The sequence below is a fragment of the Heteronotia binoei genome, chromosome 8 (assembly GCF_032191835.1).
Source record: "Heteronotia binoei isolate CCM8104 ecotype False Entrance Well chromosome 8, APGP_CSIRO_Hbin_v1, whole genome shotgun sequence".
NCBI classification, from domain to species: domain Eukaryota; kingdom Metazoa; phylum Chordata; class Lepidosauria; order Squamata; family Gekkonidae; genus Heteronotia; species Heteronotia binoei.
This window is the reverse complement of record NC_083230.1, coordinates 76,105,614-76,126,859: the sequence shown is the minus strand read 5'-3', so window position 1 is coordinate 76,126,859 and position 21,246 is coordinate 76,105,614. Positions and strand designations below refer to the sequence as shown.

The following is a 21,246-nucleotide window of genomic DNA, read 5'->3' as shown; positions in this document are numbered from 1 at the left end:
AAGCATCCCCCTTTTGGGGAATTTGGGGTCTGGCATGAACAACCTGGGGTTTGGAGACCCGGGTTTGGAGATTGCAGACTGTCCAGGAGGCTCGGCTAGAGGGTGCCTTTCTGGCGAGACGTGCGTCTGGGTTTGGGGCCCTCTGGTGCGTGCCTCCTTGCTGGGCCTGCCTGGAGGGAGCTGAGTTGCTCAGCTCTGGCTGGGGGGCTGGGTCTCTTGCCCGTTAATGGCAGGGGAGCGGTCGCGGTGACCCCTAGCCCTGACCAGGCCGCTGGTGGGGTACCCTTGCTGTTTATGCTGTTAGTTAATAAAGTGGCCCAATTTTATTCCAATGCATTGTGTCTGACTCTTTATTCCGACCTTGGGGGGCAAACGTATTAAATTAAAACAATCTGTGCCAGAGAAGAAACGATACCTATAGATTACAAAAACTTCTGGCAAGGCATTCCAGCAAAAGCTAACTATGCACGCAACATTAGATGACTGGGAAATCTTTTACTCACCAGAGGTATTTTGCTTCACACCAAACACTTGGACTTCACAGAGTGTAAGATATTGTATGCCTGGGATAGTAACAGTTACATACTGCCCCTGGGCTTCTCTGCAGTCAAAAATGGCTGTTTCTCCTGGACCCAGAGAGTTGATTGTAGCACACCTTGAACAGAAACAAAATCCTATTAGTATTAGTTATGAAGCACAAAAGGAAAGATTTTTTTCTTCTTCTCAGACCATGGCAAATTATTAATTTGAAAAATGTCACACATTAAACTGTTAGGAATCTTGCTGCTTCATTTTATTTCCCTTGTTCTGTACAGTCACCCTATGACACCCCCCCCACCTCCAAAAATTATGTTGTTGCAGTACCTAGGGTTCGTAATTCCTCCTTTTTCTGGTGAGTTCCCAATTAGGATTTCCGCCCCATTGATCCGATCTGCACAGCAGTCCTCTCGGTTGAGGACACTGACTTTGTGCACTCGGAACTTTGCTCCCAAGTCCACTGTCCACCAGGGATTAATTTCAAGCTGTGTATGGGTGCAGTGCCCATTCATATAGTTAGCAGAGGAAGATCCATCCGCAGCATTCTCTGCCTCTCCAAGTGAGTTGTAGGTGCTGGACTGGAATGCCTTTCCTTCAAGAGCAACATTGGGTTCTATGAAAAACAACACACACACAAACACTCCCTTTGTGTTTAAGCCACCAAAAACTAAAGCATATTCACACTACAAAGAAAGCTCACACAGTAGATCTGAATTAATTATTTGAATGTATAATTAGCAATACATTGCAGATACACTGGTGGTAGACTCTGACTTTGATCTTTAAAGGAGTGAGGCCATGTTAGGGACAGACCACATGCTTCAAGGGCAAAGAATTCCAGGTTCAGAACCTCTAGCACACTCAGTTGAAGGGCCTCATGTAACAGGGCTGATTGAGAAAGTTGTTCGCTAACTTGAGATGGGGGAGCTGCTGTCTGTCAGCAAAGAGAGTGTCAGGCTAGAGAGACTAATGTTTTGACTCAATATTATCCAATTTCATATGTTTCATATGTTCCTGAGTAAAGTGGATAATAAAAATGTAATGGTCTCCAACTATACTCTTTGGGCCTAACTGAACTTGGGAGATGTGTGAATGAAGTTCCCATAATTTCACTATTATGTTTATTTATCAAGAGGACTACACACGTGGTATTTTCTCATGTTCATTAGGATATAATGGGTTGGTTACCAGAGGTCTCCACTTGCTCTCCACTTGCCAGTAGTCTGGAAGACTGAGTCTCTTCTGGTCTGGGCTCAGCTGACATGGAAGTTATAAAAAGAAACAAAAAGACTTGGCTAAGACTCCCTCAGAAGGTGATGCACATCATTAGGAATAGTTTACAATAGGTACAAACTTGGGGACAGTGTTGAAACAACTGACAACAAACTATAATAGATACTTTGCAGTCCCCTGGGAAGGGCTCAGTACTACTATGAATAAAATATTCATTTCAAAAGTGTGCCCTATTTTGCATATTAGGTTTTATCATGCAAAGCTTTTAAAAACTGTTTACTAGGGATAAGCAGTCAGAATTTTCTAATCAAGATCTGACTCAAGCCAGGTCCTGTTTGTAAATATAGTAAATGCTCTGAATCTGCCAGAAACTTTCTAATCTGATTGTTAGTCTGGCACCTGGCTTCAGTTTCCCAGATAGTGAGACATGGGAGGGACACTAAGAGGAGAAAGTGATTCAGTAGATACATGCCTAAGAAAGATGTCACCAAATAGAATAGTCAGGCAGTCTTTACACCAAGCAGGTACCATGGTACAGAAGAAACTATTTAAAACACTGCAGTTCAAACTGAGTAGGTAAACCTGAGAATCACTAGTTTCTATCAATCTTAGGCCTATTTCACTTGCTTTGGGAAGACTTTCTTATTATATATGTCATGAGTTTGCATAAGCTAAGCCTCTGCCCTCTTACAACACTATATTTCCCATGATGCTGTGCAGTAACGGAATGACTACTAACTCAGATTAAGTCTGTGATGTTGAAAATACTTGCTCCATCCCTATAGCCAGAATTTTTTTTGGGGGGGAGGGGCGCCCAGGACATAAAATTGGGGGGGGGGGGGGGCGCGTGGAGTCTTGGCTGCTTCTTCCAGCAGCCAGCCTCCGGGCCCTAGTCTCTCTCTCTCATGCTCTTGGGGGTGGGAAGAAGACCTCGGGGAGAGCGGCAGCAGTGAAAACGGGGCTGCAGAGAGAGCTTGTGAGGCAGGGGAGAGCAGTGGCAGCAAAAACAGGGCTGCGGGGAGGGCTTGGGAGACAGGAAAGAGCCCAGGGAGAGCAGCGGCAGCAAAAACGGGGCTACGGGGAGAGCGGGGGAGGCAGGAATGGGGTGGGGAGAGCGGCAACGGCGGCAAAAATGGGGCCGCAGGGAGAGCAGTGGGGAAAGGAGAGGCCACACAGGTGGAAGTGGGGGCTGGGTGGAGGGGTCATGCCCCCCCGGGCCCCACTGTGGCTACGGGCCTGACTTGCTCCCCCTCTCTCTGTCTCATCTGCCAGTCTCTCTCTGACTGAAACAGAACAGAAGCCATCTAGGAAATATGTTACTTACTGGTGGAAGTTACCTTCTGGCCAAACACTTGGACTTCACAAAGTGTGAGCGTTCCTCCATTTGGTTGGTTAACAGTAACATACTTTCCTTGCATATTTTCACAGTAAAAATGCTGGGTTTCCCCAGGACCCAAGGATTCAATCACAGTACATCTTGAAAAGAAACCACATGAGCATGTAACTGGTAACTACATGTTAATTAATTATTTTTATTTAATCAATATATTGATATACAGTTTGAAATTTATTCAATGTGTGTATTGGAGATATTGTAACAGAAGAAAGCATGCGTGAAGTATGAAATAATGAGAAAGTTGAAAGGCTGAAATTCCTGGGAGATTACAAATGATGTGATAATAAATGGACTAAAATCCCTGGAAGATAATGAGTATGAATAAACAGCAAGAGGGACAAATCAAGTGCAAAAAAAATTTAAAAGGGGGGATATGCCAGTTGAAAAGATGGAAGACCAGGTGGCCAAAAGCAGAAAAGTTTGTCAGGTTATGCTGGAAGACGAAACAAACCAGTTCAGGAGCAGGTCAGGGGCTGGTATAATTTGGTAACCTAGGTTAATACGGTTGAATTCAGTTGAATAGGAGACATTCTCTAAGACAGACACATACCTTGAAACCCTAAATAGGCTCATGGAATATGAAGCAAGATGGAGGATTCTACCTGGTGTCCCAACCATGTCTCCTGTTCCAACTAGATATCCCATGTCTATTTCTCTAGGGCTTTTTTTCTCTGCCCCATGTGGAATAATCTTGTATACCATAAGATTTTCTTCAAACTGACTTTCTTTCAATTAAAAGACTTCCTTCAAATGAACTTTCTACAGACTACTTTTATCCAGGACCAACATTCTTCAGAGGCTACAAGGAAAGAGGTCGCCTTTTTCAGGTCCTTATGCAGAAATCTGGCCAACCCCAGCATGAGTAGATGAGCATGATGGTTTCAGTATGTATATGGATGTGTTTCCTTCTGTTATTCTCATGTGTCATTTATTATTCCACAATAAACTCTATAATTCTATGATTAAATGCATGGTTATGTAAATTGAAAACTATGTGGGTCTCACACACATTTTTTACCTAAAAGATCTCTACATTTATGACAAACATTGTCCTGTTTTTGGAACTAAAACAGTTAGGAGTCTATCTAGATCGTTTCCATTTCTTTGTCTTTCTTATACTCTAATCTTGCATAGTCCTGGAAAATATCTAACCACTTCAGTACCTGGGATTCAAAGTTCCCCCTGCCTCAGGAGAGTTCCCAATCCGGATTTCAGCCCCATTTAGCCGATATGCACAGCAGTCTTCCCGATTGGTGATGCTTACACGAATTACTCTATACTCTGACTTTAAGTCCACTATCCACCATGGATGGGTTTCTGTATCTGTGTGGGTACATGACCCTGCTGAAAATTCACTTGTGGTCATCCCGTCAATAGCATTGCTAGCAATTCCCAGTGGGTTGAAAGTGCTGGATTGTAAAGCATTTCCGTGGATGGCCACATTGAGGTCTGCAACAAAGAAAGGATTATCTCTCGATATAGCTGTGCTTAAGCCCTGAACAAAAAGAAAAAAGAAAACCCTTCCCAAATATGGTTTGAATGACTTTTTAACAATGTAGAATACTTCTCTCTTATAACAAATGCATTGATTGCAGGCATTGGTTTCATTCCACTAATGAAGTAGATGGGCTTGGCTCACTGGCAGGGCATCTGCCTGGCATGCAGAAAGTCCCACGTTCGATCCACATTGTCTCCAATTAAATGTAGGAGGTGATGAGAAAAGAGCTCGGTCTGAGACCGTGGAGAGCTGCTGCCAGTCTGAGTAGACAATACTTTGTTGGACCAAGGGTCTGATTCCATATAAGGCAGCTTCATGCATTCATAAATAGGATCATCCATAAAAAACAGATACTCGCTGAGTAAAGAGTGGTCTTCTAAAAGTCTGTACATTGCAGCTGGGATAAACTACAGGGATACAAGTGGAATCATAGTCAAGGATTCTAGAATGATGGGTTGAATTTCACTCAAAAACTGACTGTGCCAGCGCCAATGCCTATTGACTTGGCTACTACTACTGATAGCTTTGTGTTTCAGGGCAGGGTTGGGATGCACATTGTTAGAACATGCTTGAGGATAGAAATACTGGAGCAACAAACACCTCTTTGTTTCCAGTTTGATTCAGGAAATCCATCAGTCTCTCCCTATCAGTCTACTTGGTGAGGCTAGCCTTGCTCCCACTGGCAAAAAGCAGCACAATATGGTGGGTGGCTTGTCAGCTCAGTAGTGCTAGAAGCACAGCAGTACACTCTATAAGTTGCACCCATGAAGAAAGTGGTTCCCTAGAAACTTTGGCTCAAGCACAGCTTAGAGTTCCCAGAGATGGAAACAGACACTGCTAGCAAAGCAAGGGGATCTTGTTATTCTTAGATAACATGCAGATGTGCATAGGAGTGAGTGCCTACTAGCACCAGTTTCCAATTGACACATTCCAACCAATTAAGGTCTATGGGTTGCACCTGTGGGAAAGGGACCAAGATAACCTGCAGTATTTTTGATTCCTTTCATCCTGGTCAAGTCACCCTAGTCATTTGCCCAGTAACAGTTACATAATCTCTGTGAGTTTCTATTGGTTCTTCAGGCCTGGAATCACATTGGACCCTTACCCATAAAGAAGTTAGGTTTTCATCTTAGAGTGTGGTTGATGGTGAATGTGTGCTACCACACCATACAGTTGCTGTTATGCTCCTGGCAGCCATTCTGCTTGCTTGCTTGAGAGGGCCAGACCTCTTGCTGTCCCTGGCAGGGTTGCCAATCCCCAGGTGGGGGCGGGGATCCCCCAGTTTGGAGGCCCTCCCCCTGCTTCAGGGTCATCAGAAAGCAAGGGGGGAGAATATCTGCTGGGCACTCCATTATTCCCTATGGAGACTGATTCCCATAGGGTATAATGGAGAATTTATCTGTGGGTATATGGGGCTTGGGGGGGCTGTTTTTTTTAGATAGATGCACCAAATTTACAGCATAGTATCTGGTGCCACTCCTTAAAATACCCTCCATTTTTCAAAAAGATTGGACCAGGGGGTCCAATTCTATGAGTCCCAAAAGAAGGTGCCCCTATGCATTAATTCCAATGGAGGGAAGGCATTTAAAAGGTGTTCAGTCCCTTTAAATGTGATGGCCAGAACTCCCTTTGGAGTTTAATTACACTTGTCACAACCTTGCTCCTAGCTCCACCTCCCAATGTCTCCTGGCTCCACTCCCAAAGTCCAAAGATATTTCTTGAATTGGACCTGGCAACCCTAGTATCTGGAGAGAGAGCCACCTTGATTCTGAGAGCCTTCAGCCAGAGATGGAGTAACATCTGGTAACTTGGAACCATTGTATTACTGTGTTAGTGTTTTAATTCTTAGATTTCTTGTTTTCCCTGACAGTCTTGCTCTTTTAAAAATATCCTTGCACCATAATAAAACTAATTTTCTTTATTTGCTTGTGGATTTTGACTTCAACTGACCTCAATATAATTCCAGTGTTTTAGATCCAATGACTGCCTACCAGGTAACTTATAATTGTTGGGAACTCATTCTGCAGGGTTGACTTTCTGGTTAAATCCCAGAAAGGCTAGGAATTTGCTCTTTTGCTTCTAAACCACTGGGATGGATAAGGGGCTGATGGTAGCCTACCAGACTAATGTGTGGGCAACCACTCACTAAAATTTTGTGATTTTGTTGTGCTGCAGCCCTTCCACCAAAGGTCCTTAGCCTGGGCTGGACTGGGGAGCTTTGACAACACCCATGTTCAGATGAATGGGGGAAGACCTGGGCTTTTCTGATTTCCTCCCAGAATCAGAAAGGTAAAGAAGGTTTTGAAAGTGTAGGAGTAAGAACTGGATCTTTTCCATGTCTACAATATCTTGAGTTGTGTCCTACTCAAGAAATCTCACAGATACTGGTAGTATATCTCCCAGTGTAAAATAATAAAAATGTAATGATGTTAATCAGCTACCTTATGAACTTGGAGGATTAACAGTCCCCAAAAGTGTGATCTCTTGACTAAATCTAAAGCTACCCTTAAGGGATGCTTAAACATCTGTTCGGCTAATTGTTTGCCAGAGGTAGTCAGGAAACCAATTAACTGACAGTTTGCCTGTTCTTAACATGCTCATGTCTGTTTGCAGGAACAGGCTATTTGCAGTCTTCAGAACCCAACTGCCACCTGATGAGGGACCAGCTGGGAGGGTCAGTGTTTAAGAGAAGAACAGATTGGATTTATACCCTGCCCTTCATTACCCAAAGAAGTCTTCGAGTGGTTTACAAATCTCCTTTCTCTTCCCCTCTCCACAACAGACACCCTGTGAGATAGGTGGAGCTGAGAGAGCTTTCACAGAACTGCTCTTGAGCGGAACAGCCTTTAGAGCACTTGTGGTTGACCCAAGGTCACATCAGCAGGTGCATGTGCAGGAGTGGGGAATCAAACCCCATTCTCCCAGATAAGAGTCTGTGCACTTAACCACTACACCAAACAATTTAACCTCTTGCTGGAGATATTTTGCTGTATACCCAGAAAAGGGTGGGGGGGTTAAATAAGGAACCAACTCTTCATAGTACAGTTGTTTGTTGGGTTCTTCTTCTGACCTTCCAGCTTGGAAAATTTGCTGTCACCCAGCCTTCCTGAGATGCAGCAAATTGGAGATCAAGAAGCCCAGTTTATTTCCTTTCGCTTCTCCATACCACAAACCATCTTCTTTAAGGAGCAGATCATTCCTCTGCAGCTGCAATTGCAAGATACTAGTGGGTCTACTCCAGCTTGCAGGGTCCTGCCTACACCATCCTTATCTCTTTCACACTTACCGCTCTCAGCAAGCAGTTCAGGCAGGATGGCCAGCAGCAGAGGAAGACACCATCTCATGTTTGTGAGGGTTCTCTTTAAATGAGGCATGTTCTTTTTGCAGAACTTGTGAATAGCATCTAAGGCTCAGCAGAAGAAAGGAAAAGAGCTGGAGAGTACTGATGAAGTTATATAATCTCAAATTTTGATCTCTTCCAATCAGAAATCAGGACGTAAACTGTCCTTTGGAGTTCTTAGGTAAAACAAATGTTTGTTTTTGCCATTAACAGAATGAGGAAAAAGTCCAATGTGAGAGTATGAAATGATAGGAAAACAGGATTATAAGCATTCTTAAAAAGAAAAATAAGAGACTTTCCTCTTAAATTAAATATATGCAAACCTTGTTATCACATTGTAATAAACTTCACTCCTAGGGTGTAGAAATAGAAAAAAGGGGCAAAAGGCCTGAGATTGAGGCCTCCCCAGTCTATCACTTCATATTGCCTCAGGTCAATAGACAACCCAGGATGACCCACAGTGCATTGGTTTACAGTTGACCCACAGTGCATTGGTTTACAGGTCAACTGATTTAGTAAACTGATATTCATGTTTGTGGCAGAACGTGTCTGTTCTGGTCTGCAGGCCCCATTTCACCCTGTCCTCCAAGGTTTTTGCACCTGACCACAGGAATTACCCACTTGGTCAGGATACCCAGCTTCCCTTCATATTCTGAGGCCTTGCCCCTGGGTCTTCCACTGCCCAAAGCCTGGTCACCATGGGGACAGTTTACTGCCTTGTGTGGCCCTGGAGGAATAACCATTTCCCAATAGGATTGCCAGGTCTGACTCAAGAAATATCTGGGGACGTTGAGGGTGGAGCCAGGCGACTTTGGGGTAGAGCCAGGAGCAAGGGTGTGACAAGCATGACTGAACTCCAAACGGAGTTCTGGCCATCACATTTAAAGCGACCACACTCCTTTTAAATGCTTTCCCTCCATTTGGAATAATGAAAGATGGGGCACCTTCTTTTGGGGCTCATAGAACCCCCTGGTCCAATCCTTTTGAAACTTGGGAGGTTATTTGAGGAGAAGCACTGGATGCTATGCTTAAAATATGGTGCCTCTACCTCAAAAAACAGCCCCCAGAGCCACAGGTATCCACAGATCAATTCTCTATTTTACCCTATCGGAACCAGTCTCCATAGAGAATAATGGAGCACCTAGCAGAGATTTCCTCTTTCCCCCTTTCTAATGACCCTGAAGCATGGGGAGGGCCTCCAAACTGGGGGATCCCCTGCCCCCAACTGGGGATTGGAAACCCTACTTGCCAACTGCCAGTCTTCTCCCAGCGCTCCTTTTTTAAATAGCATGACTGAGATGGTGGAGATCTAGGTGGTACAGAGAACTACTACCAGCATCCAGGGTTATAAAGTATTCATTAAAAAGAAAATGTTTAGAAGCATATAGTTAGCACAGCACCAGATTGAGGAAGGAATTCAAAATAAATAGGTAAAATGTAATTCCTCTGTCCCTCTCCCTATACATGTCCTACCAGCTGTTAAAATTTAGGACAAGCTCCTTAGCTTGGAAAGTTACAAAACTCTACAGAGTTTGTTTATTTATTTATTACTTTAGATTTTTTATCCCGCCCTCTCCACAAGCAGACTCAGGGCGGCTAACAGTCAGTTCAATTGGAACATCTACAATTACCAATTAAAAGAAATAAAATACAATTAAAACAATTTATGGTGCTGTTTAAATACAATATACAGTAAATGCGGGATCTTCCTTCCTAACAGTGATTCCATAGTTGTCGTAATCTCTCAACAGTGTAAGGTGTAACAGTGTAGCAGAGTTACCATTATCTTGACAATCTCACTTTCTAAGTCAGCCATTTTCTCCAGATGAACTGATCTCTGTTACCTTGTGATCAGTTGTAGTCCCAGAAGAGGTCAGCAGTCCTAATTGTACTTTGTTTGTGACTGAGGAAAATCTTCCCTGCTCTTTCCTAGTAAGAAACTGGGTTCTGTACCAAAGTTATGTACCTGTAGACTAGTAGCAATGTGAGAACCCCACCCCCTCCTCCAGTCGAGACCCCCTTGGTTAGTGCAGGCCCCATTTTATTTTGGACTTAGTTGTTTTAATAGGCACCCACTTTTACAGCCTAAGTACCAAGAGGATCTAAAACTTAGGGAGTCTCATAAAGGTTCAGCCATGACATTGGAAATCCCCAGGGACAGGAGAGGAAGGGTATGCTGGCATCACAAACTGATTAAGTGCAATCCCCCCCAGGTCAGGGTTCTCAATAACAATAAGATTTCATTCTCAATAATAAAGACTTTTCAACACTGGAATATCCTGGCATACCCCAGAGGTGTCAACCAAGCCTAAGAAACTTGTTTTTACATTAACCAATGCCTGGTTCCCCCTTTTCCCTTTTTTTTACTCAATCAAGAATGGCACTCAAGTTATTAACTTCTGCTTCATTCTGTTCCATGAGCCATCCTGACTCACCCAAACTTTTGTATCAATGTAGATCTGGTCCACTTGATTCTAATTAAAGCATGCTAATTATGTTGCCTCACTCATGCAGATTTGTGCCCATGTAGCTTTGGCTCACAATAGCCTAATGAAGGTATTTTCCCCATCTTGCCCCACAAAGGTTGACAGCAGTTTCTGTAAGGAACACCTGATTCCCCTCCCCTTCTCCGTGGTCAGGAAGGGTTAAGAGTTAGAACTCACTTTCTTATAAAAAGTAGTATCACCTATGGGCCTTTAGGCCTGACTCATATCTACACAAGCTCCGTTCTGTTCTGAGGAGAAGGATTCAGGTGGGAGATTTTGTGCTAACAGAAATGGTGAGTGCTAATTAGGGGTGTACAATTTTTTTAATTCAGTATTTTTCAGTTTGAGTCTGTTGCACTTGAAAAATATCTGGCATTTCTGAAAAATTCTAGATCCCTATATTGGTATAGTATTTGGAACTGGGATTTTTCAGAAATCCCCACAAAAAAAAATTGGGTCCAATAGACCCGAGAAGAAAAATGCCAGATTTTTTTTTAAAAGCCAGAACAATCCTGGGGCTGGCTTGGCTTCTCCAGCAACCTGGTTTAAACTGCACTGCAGGAAAAGCCAGCTCCAGGATCTGTGTGCCATGGGGAGATCACTCCTCAAGGCATGCAGATCCTGGCTGGAATGGCTTCTTTAGCAACACAGTTGCACTGGCTTGCAAGCTCCAAGTATCAGAACCAGAAGTCAGGCAAAGCAGAATCATTCAGTCCAAGGTCAGGGATCCAGGAGTCAGACAAGGCAGAGTTAGTGTCTATTGTTATTATCTATCCACACCTAACAGGCTCTCTTGTCTGGTTTAATAGCCCCATGCTTAAGCGTCATGCCTGCAACCAGTAACTCAGAAGTAATCATCTTTGTTATCAGCAAACATCTGGCATCAGACTAAAAGGCATGCACTTTGCTGTCTTGTCTGTAACTCTGTTCTCACCCTTCCTGCAGTGCTCTAAGGGTGTAGGTGATACTGGTGGACTGGGAACGGCCAATTGAGGTTCTGTTAGGCCAAATGCCCTCAAAACGAGGTTGGGGAATTAGTTAGGTGGGCACCTGGCTCACTAGGAATCTTTTTACCAATTTATACCAGGCTCAACCATCCAGAGGGTAAATGCTCAATAAAAAGGACTCTAATTTAATAAAAACCAATTGTAATTTATTTAGAATAATAGTTCTTCCACACAAGATAAAAATACAATACAATCACACATTCACACAGGCCTAAGAAACACAGATAGATTGATAGGGGAACATATAAGGGTAAACAGACAGGGTAATATTTACCATCGTAGTCTTCGAGGAAGGTTCCAATGGCGACATAAGAGGACAGGGGAAATGGACCCAAAACTGTGGCCAGAATTGGGGATGGATCTAGACAGCGGACCTGGGATACTGTTAGATGCACACATGAGTGGAGTTGGGTCAGAGGTTAAATAGGCTCCCTCAGACCCTACAGGGGCTGGGAGGGAGGAGAAAGGGGGAGGCTCTGTGATGACCATGAAGGCTGGACATTAGCAGAGCCAATGGTGAGTCCCTTGGTGACACCTAATTGGGTGTTTGCTTTGACCAATGAACTTCACCTTCGTCCTGGGCAACCTGGAAACTTCCAGGTTGCGACAGGGCCTGAGGCGGCTCCAAGGGTGTCAGTATGGAAATGGCTAGGTACTTGGGATTAAGTGGGCTTATCTGGGAAGGTGACAATAGGGAATCAAATACTGGCCTAGGTATCACCCGGGTAAGACAAAGACTTGGTTGAGACAGGAGATGTTCTTCCTCTTTTCTCATCATCTTCTGGGCAAGAGTTATTGTTTAGGGTATTGCTAGGCAATCAGGACTAACAGTTGAGCTATTAATCCATTCATGGGGCAAATGGGTTGCTTGCGGGCTGAGGGTGACTCAGGGTGTGTACGTGAGCTTCTCACTATGAAGGAATGAAGTCCAGCCTGGCAGGAAGATGGCTACAAGTGGTGTTAGCGAGACACAGTGGATTCCATGCTCAACGTCTCAACAACGGTCGCCTGGATAGCTCCGTGGCGGCGCAGCTTCTTCCCTACCATGGCGGGCCCAAGCAGTGACAGGGAAACTTCCGTGCACATTGGCAAGCACTCTATACTGGTTTAGAATGCCTGCACTCTTAGGCTGTTTGCACACATGAGTCCTTTTAGTCCCTGGATGGTTTTGCTCACACCCTCTGGCCAAAGGTGTGTGTGAGCTCACTTCTCCAGGCGCCCTGGCAACCATGCTGGCGACTACGATATTGGGGAAGGAGGGGTCATTTCCTTACAGTTCACCTGCTGAATCTGGGATGTGGGGTGTTGGTGGTTCTGCACCAGCTGTTGGCTGTGAATCCCTCCTGAATTCTTGACTATGCTTTTTTGTTGATTGCATAATAGTTATAGACTAATTTTTATTATTTCGTATTTTATTTGCTGGCATGTACCTATGCTCTTGCTGTATTTTTTTTATTGATTCAATAAAAATTGTTTTAACACTAAAAAAAAAAAACCCTGTGAATCCTGACAAGCCTGCAGCTCATTTTCCTGCTGGTCAGCTTCTGTTAGCTCAAGGCTCTTCTCCTGAGGAGCCGTCTTCTCCTGAGGAGTCCTCCCTATTGTTGAGGCCTGGCTGACTTGTGACAGCAGTTTAAACCATGTGGCAGGAAGAGCCAGCTCCTGGATCTGCATGCTACAGGGTTGAAAACACGCTACAGGAAAAGCAAGACCCAGAGACATGCAGATCCTGGCTGGGAAAGCTTCTTCCACAGCCCAGTTTATTTTATTTTGTATACAATAATATTATTTGTTTGGTTTAAAATCTCTCACTCTCTTTGTAACTTTATTTTGGGGTACCACTACCAAGATCTACACGGTATACATAGGCAAAGGTCCTATGTTTATGATATTCTTTTCCGGAATCCCTTTTAAAGCTAATTTCTCCTTCTCTTTGTCAAGTCTGCTGTATTTTGGTCAAACTGCATCATCCTAACTTTGGTTCAGAAGTAAAGGGTTCTGGGTAAACCACACTGAACACCGAATGCTGCTAGCTAACTTTCCTCACCCCCTCACCGTCCCTTTGTTGTGTAGCCTGCTTTGAAATGGTGATATGGGAACAAGATAGTGGAGCCTTCTCAGGCAGGGTGTCTGTGGGAGTGTGAAGGAGCCAAGGCCCCAGCTTGTGAACGAAGTAGTAACATCCTGATGTGAATATACACTGCATAGAATGCCCCTCCCTCAGGAATCCTTTTGATCTATACCTTAAATGCTTGGTTAATGTCTATGTACCCCAGTCCTTCAATCTCTACCATGGTCTATAGTTCTGTCTTCAATAAACTAGTAACTTTGTTTCAACCAAAGACTCGTTATTGAATTCAGCCGACTTGACACTCTTGTTTGGCCCCACAAATTTGCTTGGCAGAAATTAAAACTTCAACGAAGGAAAAAGTAAACAAGTACAAACACTTCTCAGACATTTTCTCCTATTTGCGTGGAGGGGAGGGGACAAAATACTATAGATAGACCATTTTTAAAAAACTGCAAGAAAATATTTTATCTTACATAGCTAAAAAAAAAATTCTGAATCTCTATAGCCTCACTCTTTTGGATTTCCGTTTTTTAAAATTTTATAACAGAGTTAAGGGGAGTTATCTCCAACAAATAGGAGATTGCTGCTGTTCAGTTACAACATTATTTGTTCATGATTAAGAGATCTAACCAAGAAAAAGCACTGGTCCAGGGAAAAGGCATTTTCCTCCCACCACCCAGCTGAGTGCAGTGGGGGTTGGAAGATCTTCATCCTACCCCCAGCAGGCAGCTGGCAACACTGGATTCCAGTGTAATGCAATTGTTGGCACAGAGAGGTTTTTGTTGATCAAGAACTGTGCTGGGAGACATGTCCACTTAAAGACAACAAAAAGCATTTCCTTAGGAAATTCCATTACTGAACAGACAAATAGAAATTTTAATGTGACAATAATAGGAGAGAGGGAAGGAAGTCATCTGGAGAGGGGCATTCTGGGGATAAAAATCGAAACAGCATTTAGCAGATTAGAAAGGTAGCACCCATATCCCTACTGTTGGGATTGAAAGGCGATATCCCTCTTTGCATCTAGCACAGGGTGACCAACGGTAGCTCTCCAGATTTTTTTTTTTGCCTACAGCTCCCATCAGCCCCAGCCAGCATGCCCAATGGCTGGGACTGATGGGAGTTGTAGGCAAAAAACATCTGGAGAGCTACCATTGGCCACCCCTGACTAGCACACTAATAATGGGAGGCAGGGGAAGAGAGCAGAACTAGCAAGGTGGACAGGTCAAATCCATCTGTGTACTTTCCTCGGGTCTGTTCTACTTCTTTCGCTTTGCTATGCAAATTGCTAATCACAGGGCCTTCCAGCTGCCTCTCCTCTCATTTCCTCTTTCTTCAGCTTCTATGAAGACAACATGCATTTTTCATCTCTCCTCTTTAGACAGCTAGTTAGAATGCCTGTCTCAACTGTCCAATCTCAGTATGGATTTTTATACAATAAGAACTATAGCAACTAGCCTCCTGTGGACTGCCTCAGTTCTGCTTGCCTACAGCCAGCTCCAGCTAACATCTATTTAACTTAAGGGTGTCAAACTCATTTGTTATGAGGGCTGGATCTGACATAAATGAGACCTTGTTGGGTCAGGCCATGTGTGTCATAAAATGGAATGCCATGCAGCAGAGATAAAAACTTTATAAAGGACACAAATATTTTTTAAAAAACTTAAAACATGCTTAAAACACTAGCACTCATTGGACTTAAAGATGCTTTCTTTGTATCTCTCCCATTGGATCCAGGGAACTGGGCAAAGGAAACTCTGACTCTTTCCTTCCCCAGGGTTCTAAGAGGGGGAGGAGCCTCAGCCAATGGAAGGAAGAGAAGCTTGGCTCTGTAGCTCTACCAAAGCAAGCTATTCCTATTGAGTCTACCAAAGCAAGCTATTCCTCCCCCCCTTCCTTCCCAGGGGAGAAGCCAATGGAGAAAATACAGGCTTTGCTCTGTAGTTCCTGTGTGAATGAAAAATCCTGGCAAAGCAGGCTGTGATGCAGAAGGAAGCCAAAGTGGGAGAAGGAAAGCAGATGACAGCCAGCTGCTCAGAGGTCTGATAGGAGCCCTTTGGGGGCCTGATTTGGCTCTCCGGCCACAAGTTTGACACCCCTGATTTAACTAGCTTTGCTCCTTTGCTGTCCCCTGTAGGAGATGATTTCTTGGTACACTTGACATGGTATATAGTCCAACAGCAATGGTCTGGAAAGAGGCTATAGATCAGTATGGCAGAGAACATGCTTTATAGGTTTCTCTCCAGCATCATCAATTTAAAAAAATTTCAGCTAGGAGGTTTTGAAAAAGACTTTCCCTCAGCCCGACTCCCTGTTTGGCCACTATAAACAGCAGGATGCTGGTCTTGATAGACCTTTGGTCTGATCCAGCAGGGCTCTCTTATGTACAAAGTCAGATGGGTCAATAATCAGGCTTAGGCTTCCCAACCCCTCCGCCCTGGTGGGGGACCCCCGAATTTGCAGCCTCCTCCCCCGCTCTCAAAAAATCTGGAAGCAGGAAGGGGGGTTGGGGGGGGAGAGAGAACATACCTGTAGGCATCATGTTGTTGTAGAGCTTCTGATCCGTTTTTAAAATGTGTGCCCCTTTAAGGCTGCACAGGAAACAGGAAGGGCTTCATGGGAAAGGGTCAGTAACAGTTTCCATGGAGAACGGCCCCTCCCTTTCTTTTCCTGTGCAGCCTTGCTTTCGTTTTCACAGTAAGGAAAGTTCTGCTGGAAGAAGACCAAGTATTTGTGTGTGTGAGAGAGGGAGGGAGCAGGGAGGGGGGATTCCCTGGTATGGAGGCCCTCCCCCCCCTTTAGAAAGCGTGGGGGGGAGGGAAATGTCTACTAGGCACTCTATTATTCCCTATGGAGAACGATTCCCATAGGGAATAGGGAATTGATCCGTGGGTATTGGGGGCTCTGGGGGGGCTATTTTTTGAGGTAGAGGCACCAGATTTTTAGTATAGCATCTAGTGCCTCTCCCCAAAATACCCCCCAAGTTTCAAAACGATTGGACCAGAGGGTCCAATTCTATGAACCCCAAAAGATGGTGCTCCTATCCTTAATTATTTCCTATGGAAGAAAGGCATTTGAAAAGGCATGCTGTTCCTTTAAATGTGATGGCCAGAACTCCCTTGGAGTTCAATTATGCTTGTCACATCCTTGTTCCTGGTTCCACCCCCAATGTCTCCTGGCTCCACCCCCAAAGTCCCCAGATTTTTCTTTACTTGGACTTGGCAACCCTAATCAGGCTTGGTATGACCCAACTCCATTCGGAGTTGGTTTTGCATAAAATAGGTAAAGGTGTGCAATCACCCAGTTTCAAAAGCCCAACCGCAGTCTCCACTTATATACAGATAGCAATTGTTAGTGAAAAGGCAGATCAGCTTGCATAGAAAATAGGGTGTGCAAACTGGGAGTATACAGATCTCACTCCCCGGAAGTTCTGTAAAAACTGTGCCAGGGGGTTGCAAGCATTCTTTCTACCTGCGGTTGCACAGGAACATTCCTGCCAGAACACTAGTCGAACTGCATCAGCTCCCCTGTTCCAGCTTAACCAGTTCCATATAACTGAAACAGCAAAAATGGGCCAGGTGGAAAAGTCACCAGAACTCCTGCTGCTTTCTTTTCTTGAACTGCAAAGGCTGGAGAGCCTTCTTGCAAAAGGTCCATTGATTTTCCAGCCAGTCTCCTCCCAGAATAAAACAGGAGGATTGGCTCAGATGCTTTGGGGCCTGATTGTTTTCAGTGACTTCCCAAGCGCCACTGATAGCAGAGCTTTTCTCCTCTCTCCTGGTGAGCAAAAGGGGGTGGCATTTCTAAATGCAGTTTGTGGGTACTTGAAACATTTTGGGTTTAACAGAAAGATAGCTGATTGGGATCATGCCAAAACTTTATTAAATGATGTATAATGTAGAGAAACTGGAGGAGGGAAATACTTTTTTCCTCCTCCTCTAACTTGGAATCCGTACCTTTTTTCTTTTCCTACTCATCCATTTAGTTGCTTTTGTAGTTATTTATAGTGTCTTAATAATTCATTAAATTCATATCAGTTTAACTCTGAATCAGTTAAATTCTGTGACTTCCTACTGACAAGCATCTTTACCCGCTAAGGTATTTCATATTCTTTCAGTCCAGGATGCAACTGGACTCCTTTTATTAAGTTGATAAAGGACCCAGATTAACAACCCATAATAGTTTCTCATCCTTCCTGTGACAGAAACAAACCCAGACACACCGGGTGCCACATTTTTCTGTGTATTATGATTTGATTTCCATCAAGAAGGCATAAGTGAAAGTAGAGTAGGCAAGCATGACCATGAATCGGGGTGGGGGGGAGCTTGAATTGTATGCACACTTCTGAATTGGAGCAGGAGGTTATATCCCTGCTGATACAACTTCTTCTGGACAGCAGCAGTAGAGCTCCATTTCACTCTCATTCAGAGAGCAGTTAAGGGCAAAGCTTTGAGCAATGGATGTCACTTCCTTTGGTATAAGCTATGGGGAGAAAGAGAGGTTTGGACAGATTTCTAGGGAACTGTGTGTTCTGGGTGTGAACTGCCTGTGGGGAGCATTTGCTTCTTTCTGTAAATGTGCCTTTCTGCAGTGTTGGCAACTCTAATGGTCACTTTACATATCTACTGTCATAGCACAATGACTACAGTCTGAAATAATAAGTGAAAGTCATCACAGATCAAGTCATCACAGACCTAGACAACCTTTAATATTGCCTTGAACACAATACTTGTCAATGGAGCCACTTCACAAATTCACCTGAATGATATCAAACCACAAACATGCATGTAAGACTCAGCCTCCTGCAGGAACTGAAGCAAAGTTGATTAAACTGTGGCAGGACAAAACTTAAAAAAGCCCCCCAAAGCACAGGCTCTACAATACCACTTCAAGTCTCTCCCTCCCCCACTACATCTGTTGACAGCCTTAGCAAACATTAGACTTAGGAAAGAGTACAGGCAGGAGTATATTTTATACAATCCAGTGTGCCATCAAAAGTTGTGTGGGTTTGCAGTATAAGGCATTAGCTGGGTGTATCTCAGATTTACCAGATCAATGTACTTGAACTGTTGTGGCAGTTATTTCTCTACCTGAACATAAGAACATAAGAGAAGCCATGTTGGATCAGGACAATGGCCCATCCAGTCCAACACTCTGTGTCACACAGTGACAAAAAAAATTATTTATATATATATATATATATACACACACACACACACACTGTGGCTAATAGCCACTGATGGACCTCTGCTCCATATTTTTATCTAACCCCCTTGAAGCTGGCTATGCTTGTAGCCACCACCACCTCCTGTGGCAGTGAATTCCACATGTTAATCACCCTTTGGGTGAAGAAGTACTTCCTTTTATCCGTTTTAACCCGACCGCTCAGCAATTTCATCGAATGCCCACAAGTTCTTGTATTGTGAGAAAGGGAGAAAAGTACTTTTTTCTCTACTTTCTCCATCCCATGCATAATCTTGTAAACCTCTATCATGTCACCCCGCAGTCAGCGTTTCTCTAAGCTAAAGAGCCCCAAGCGTTTGATTTTTACCTGCCCATTTGATTTTTTAAATGTGCCTTCTCTGTGCTTAACAAAGGCCTGTGAACCAATGTGCATAAAAATTACAAATATCCTTTTTAATTCTGCAAAAAAGTAAGTTCACAAACAGCATGAGGTACAACCAGAACCAGAGTAAAACAAACAAGGAAACAGCAGCAGGAAGGCATGTGACTTAACCTGCTCTCCCAAAGAACCTCCAAAATAAAATGTTAATGATATGAGAGCAGGCTTGTTTAGTTTCTTTGGACAAGCAGTTCCACCAAGTAGTACTACTCCGTGTGAAATAATGAAATCAATTCCACCATTTTATATTTGGGTCATTTGTTTAACATGATTGCTTTTGGGGGTATAAATGAAATACACACTGCTTAGGCTCAGAGACACTAGATTACTTAGCATTACTTTACATCTCCTTGGGTGCAGTAACACATGCTAAATAATGCCATTTCAATCCACTTCAGAAACTGTTTGAAAGTGGATTTTGCCACCTCACACAGCAAAATCCAGTTGGAAAAGTGCCTTGAAAGTGCATTATATTGTGTGTGACCACACCCATAACAAATCGTTTAGCATTTCTTTGTAACTCCTTACGAATTCACTACTGCTGAAATCTCTTTCCTTCTTCATCTCAGTCAGTTTGAACCCTGTGGCATATATTTAAAGTGAGAGTTTTGTTGTTGTTCCATTGTGCATCGTCTTACACTTACCCACACTGAACTTCATTTGCCATGTTATTGCTCACTAGGGTTGCCAGATTCCCTGCCTTGTGCTGGTGGAGGTGGAGGGGAGGGAGCTTTTTGGGAATGAGGGGCCAGGGCGACATCCCCAACATGATGACATCACATGGAAGTGACATTACGCTAGGGACATTGTGCAGCAATGCTCTGATTTTTGGACAAACTCTGTGGTAAAATTGGGCTCAAACCATAGTTTTGCCCAAAACCAGAGTATCGCCACACATCATCCCCAGTGTGATGACGTCACTTCATGTAATGTCATAACATTGGGGACATTGCATGGGGTCCTGGCATCCCCCCTGCCAGCCAGTAGCATGCAGGAGCCCACAAAATCAGAGAATCCCCTGCTCCCACCTGGGGACTGGGATCCCTATTGCTCACCCACCTAATTTGGCGAGATCTTTTGTAGGCTTTCATAATCCACCTGAGTTTTGATCAACCAGAGTAATTTGCTTTCATCGTAAACTTTATTTTGGTTTTAACTGAAACTATTATAGCAGGCCACCTTGAATCACAAGGACAGGCAAGATATGTTTTAATAAATAAATATTCTATGCCTACTACGCTTAGGAGTCTTTGATGAGGTACCTTGTCAATAGCCTTTTGGAAGGGATGTAGGAAAGTCAACCCAAAGAGCAGAAGCAGTGCATTCAGAGTCTCTAGTAAAGAGCAAGAGCTGAAATGTCAGGAGCAAGAAATTCTAATATTTATCAATAATTAAGTAAAACTTAAGAACATAACAGAAGCCATGTTGGAATAGGCCAATGACCCATCTAGTACAACAGTCTGTGTCACACAGTGGCCAAAACCCAGGTGCCATCATGAGGTCCATCAGGTAGCTAATTTATTCCTTGTACATAGTACACAATGTAACCAACAATCAAGGATGTGGGCTATGTATGTTTCCTTGTGTGCAGCTTGTAAAGGAAATAACACATTTTCTAAATTAACAAATAAGATGTGTGGGAAAAGAACACAGAATACTTACTAATAGGGAAAACACTGGTGGATGTTTAAATAAATCTAAAGTCGCAGCCTCAGGGCAAAACCACATAAATAATACCAAGAGGGCCTGAGAAGCGTGTGCAGCTTCTCCACAGCGAAGTAGCAGGACAGAGGTATGGTATACTACGCAAACAAATGTGGATGTGGCCTGGAAGTGCTTACCTGCTCTTTGAAAATTGCTACTTGCTCTACTGGGTGAGCTTACATATGCTGATTGGCTACATGCAGGTTTCCCCAAAGGGCAAACAGCAGCTTCCCAAGGCAATCCCAGGTTATGAAAATTACGAAAACAGCACAGGATTAAGTTCTTTCTCCCAACATGCTGTGGTCCTGATCCAAATCAGACCCCTGCATGCCTGGGAATTAAATTTGAACA

The 21,246-nt window shown here is 43.7% G+C and overlaps 1 protein-coding gene across 5 annotated transcripts in view; it reads right to left on the bottom strand.

Annotated features, from left to right (window-relative positions):
* LOC132576284 (uncharacterized) overlaps positions 1–21,246 on the bottom strand; it is a 73,820-nt gene that overhangs the window by 29,950 nt on the left and 22,624 nt on the right. For 2 of the 5 annotated variants that reach the window (XM_060245293.1, XM_060245296.1), the window contains exons 1-6: positions 7,951–8,108; positions 4,330–4,615; positions 3,095–3,246; positions 1,726–1,794; positions 865–1,150; positions 504–655 (exon numbers count right to left, since the gene is read on the bottom strand). In XM_060245293.1, the coding sequence (XP_060101276.1) occupies positions 504–655; positions 865–1,150; positions 1,726–1,794; positions 3,095–3,246; positions 4,330–4,615; positions 7,951–8,038 (1,033 nt within the window). In that variant the 5' untranslated portion in view covers positions 8,039–8,108. Of the gene's footprint in view, positions 1–503; positions 656–864; positions 1,151–1,725; positions 1,795–3,094; positions 3,247–4,329; positions 4,616–7,950; positions 8,109–21,246 lie in introns of those variants that run through there. The other 3 variants (XM_060245295.1, XM_060245291.1, XM_060245294.1) reach the window with 2 other exon arrangements.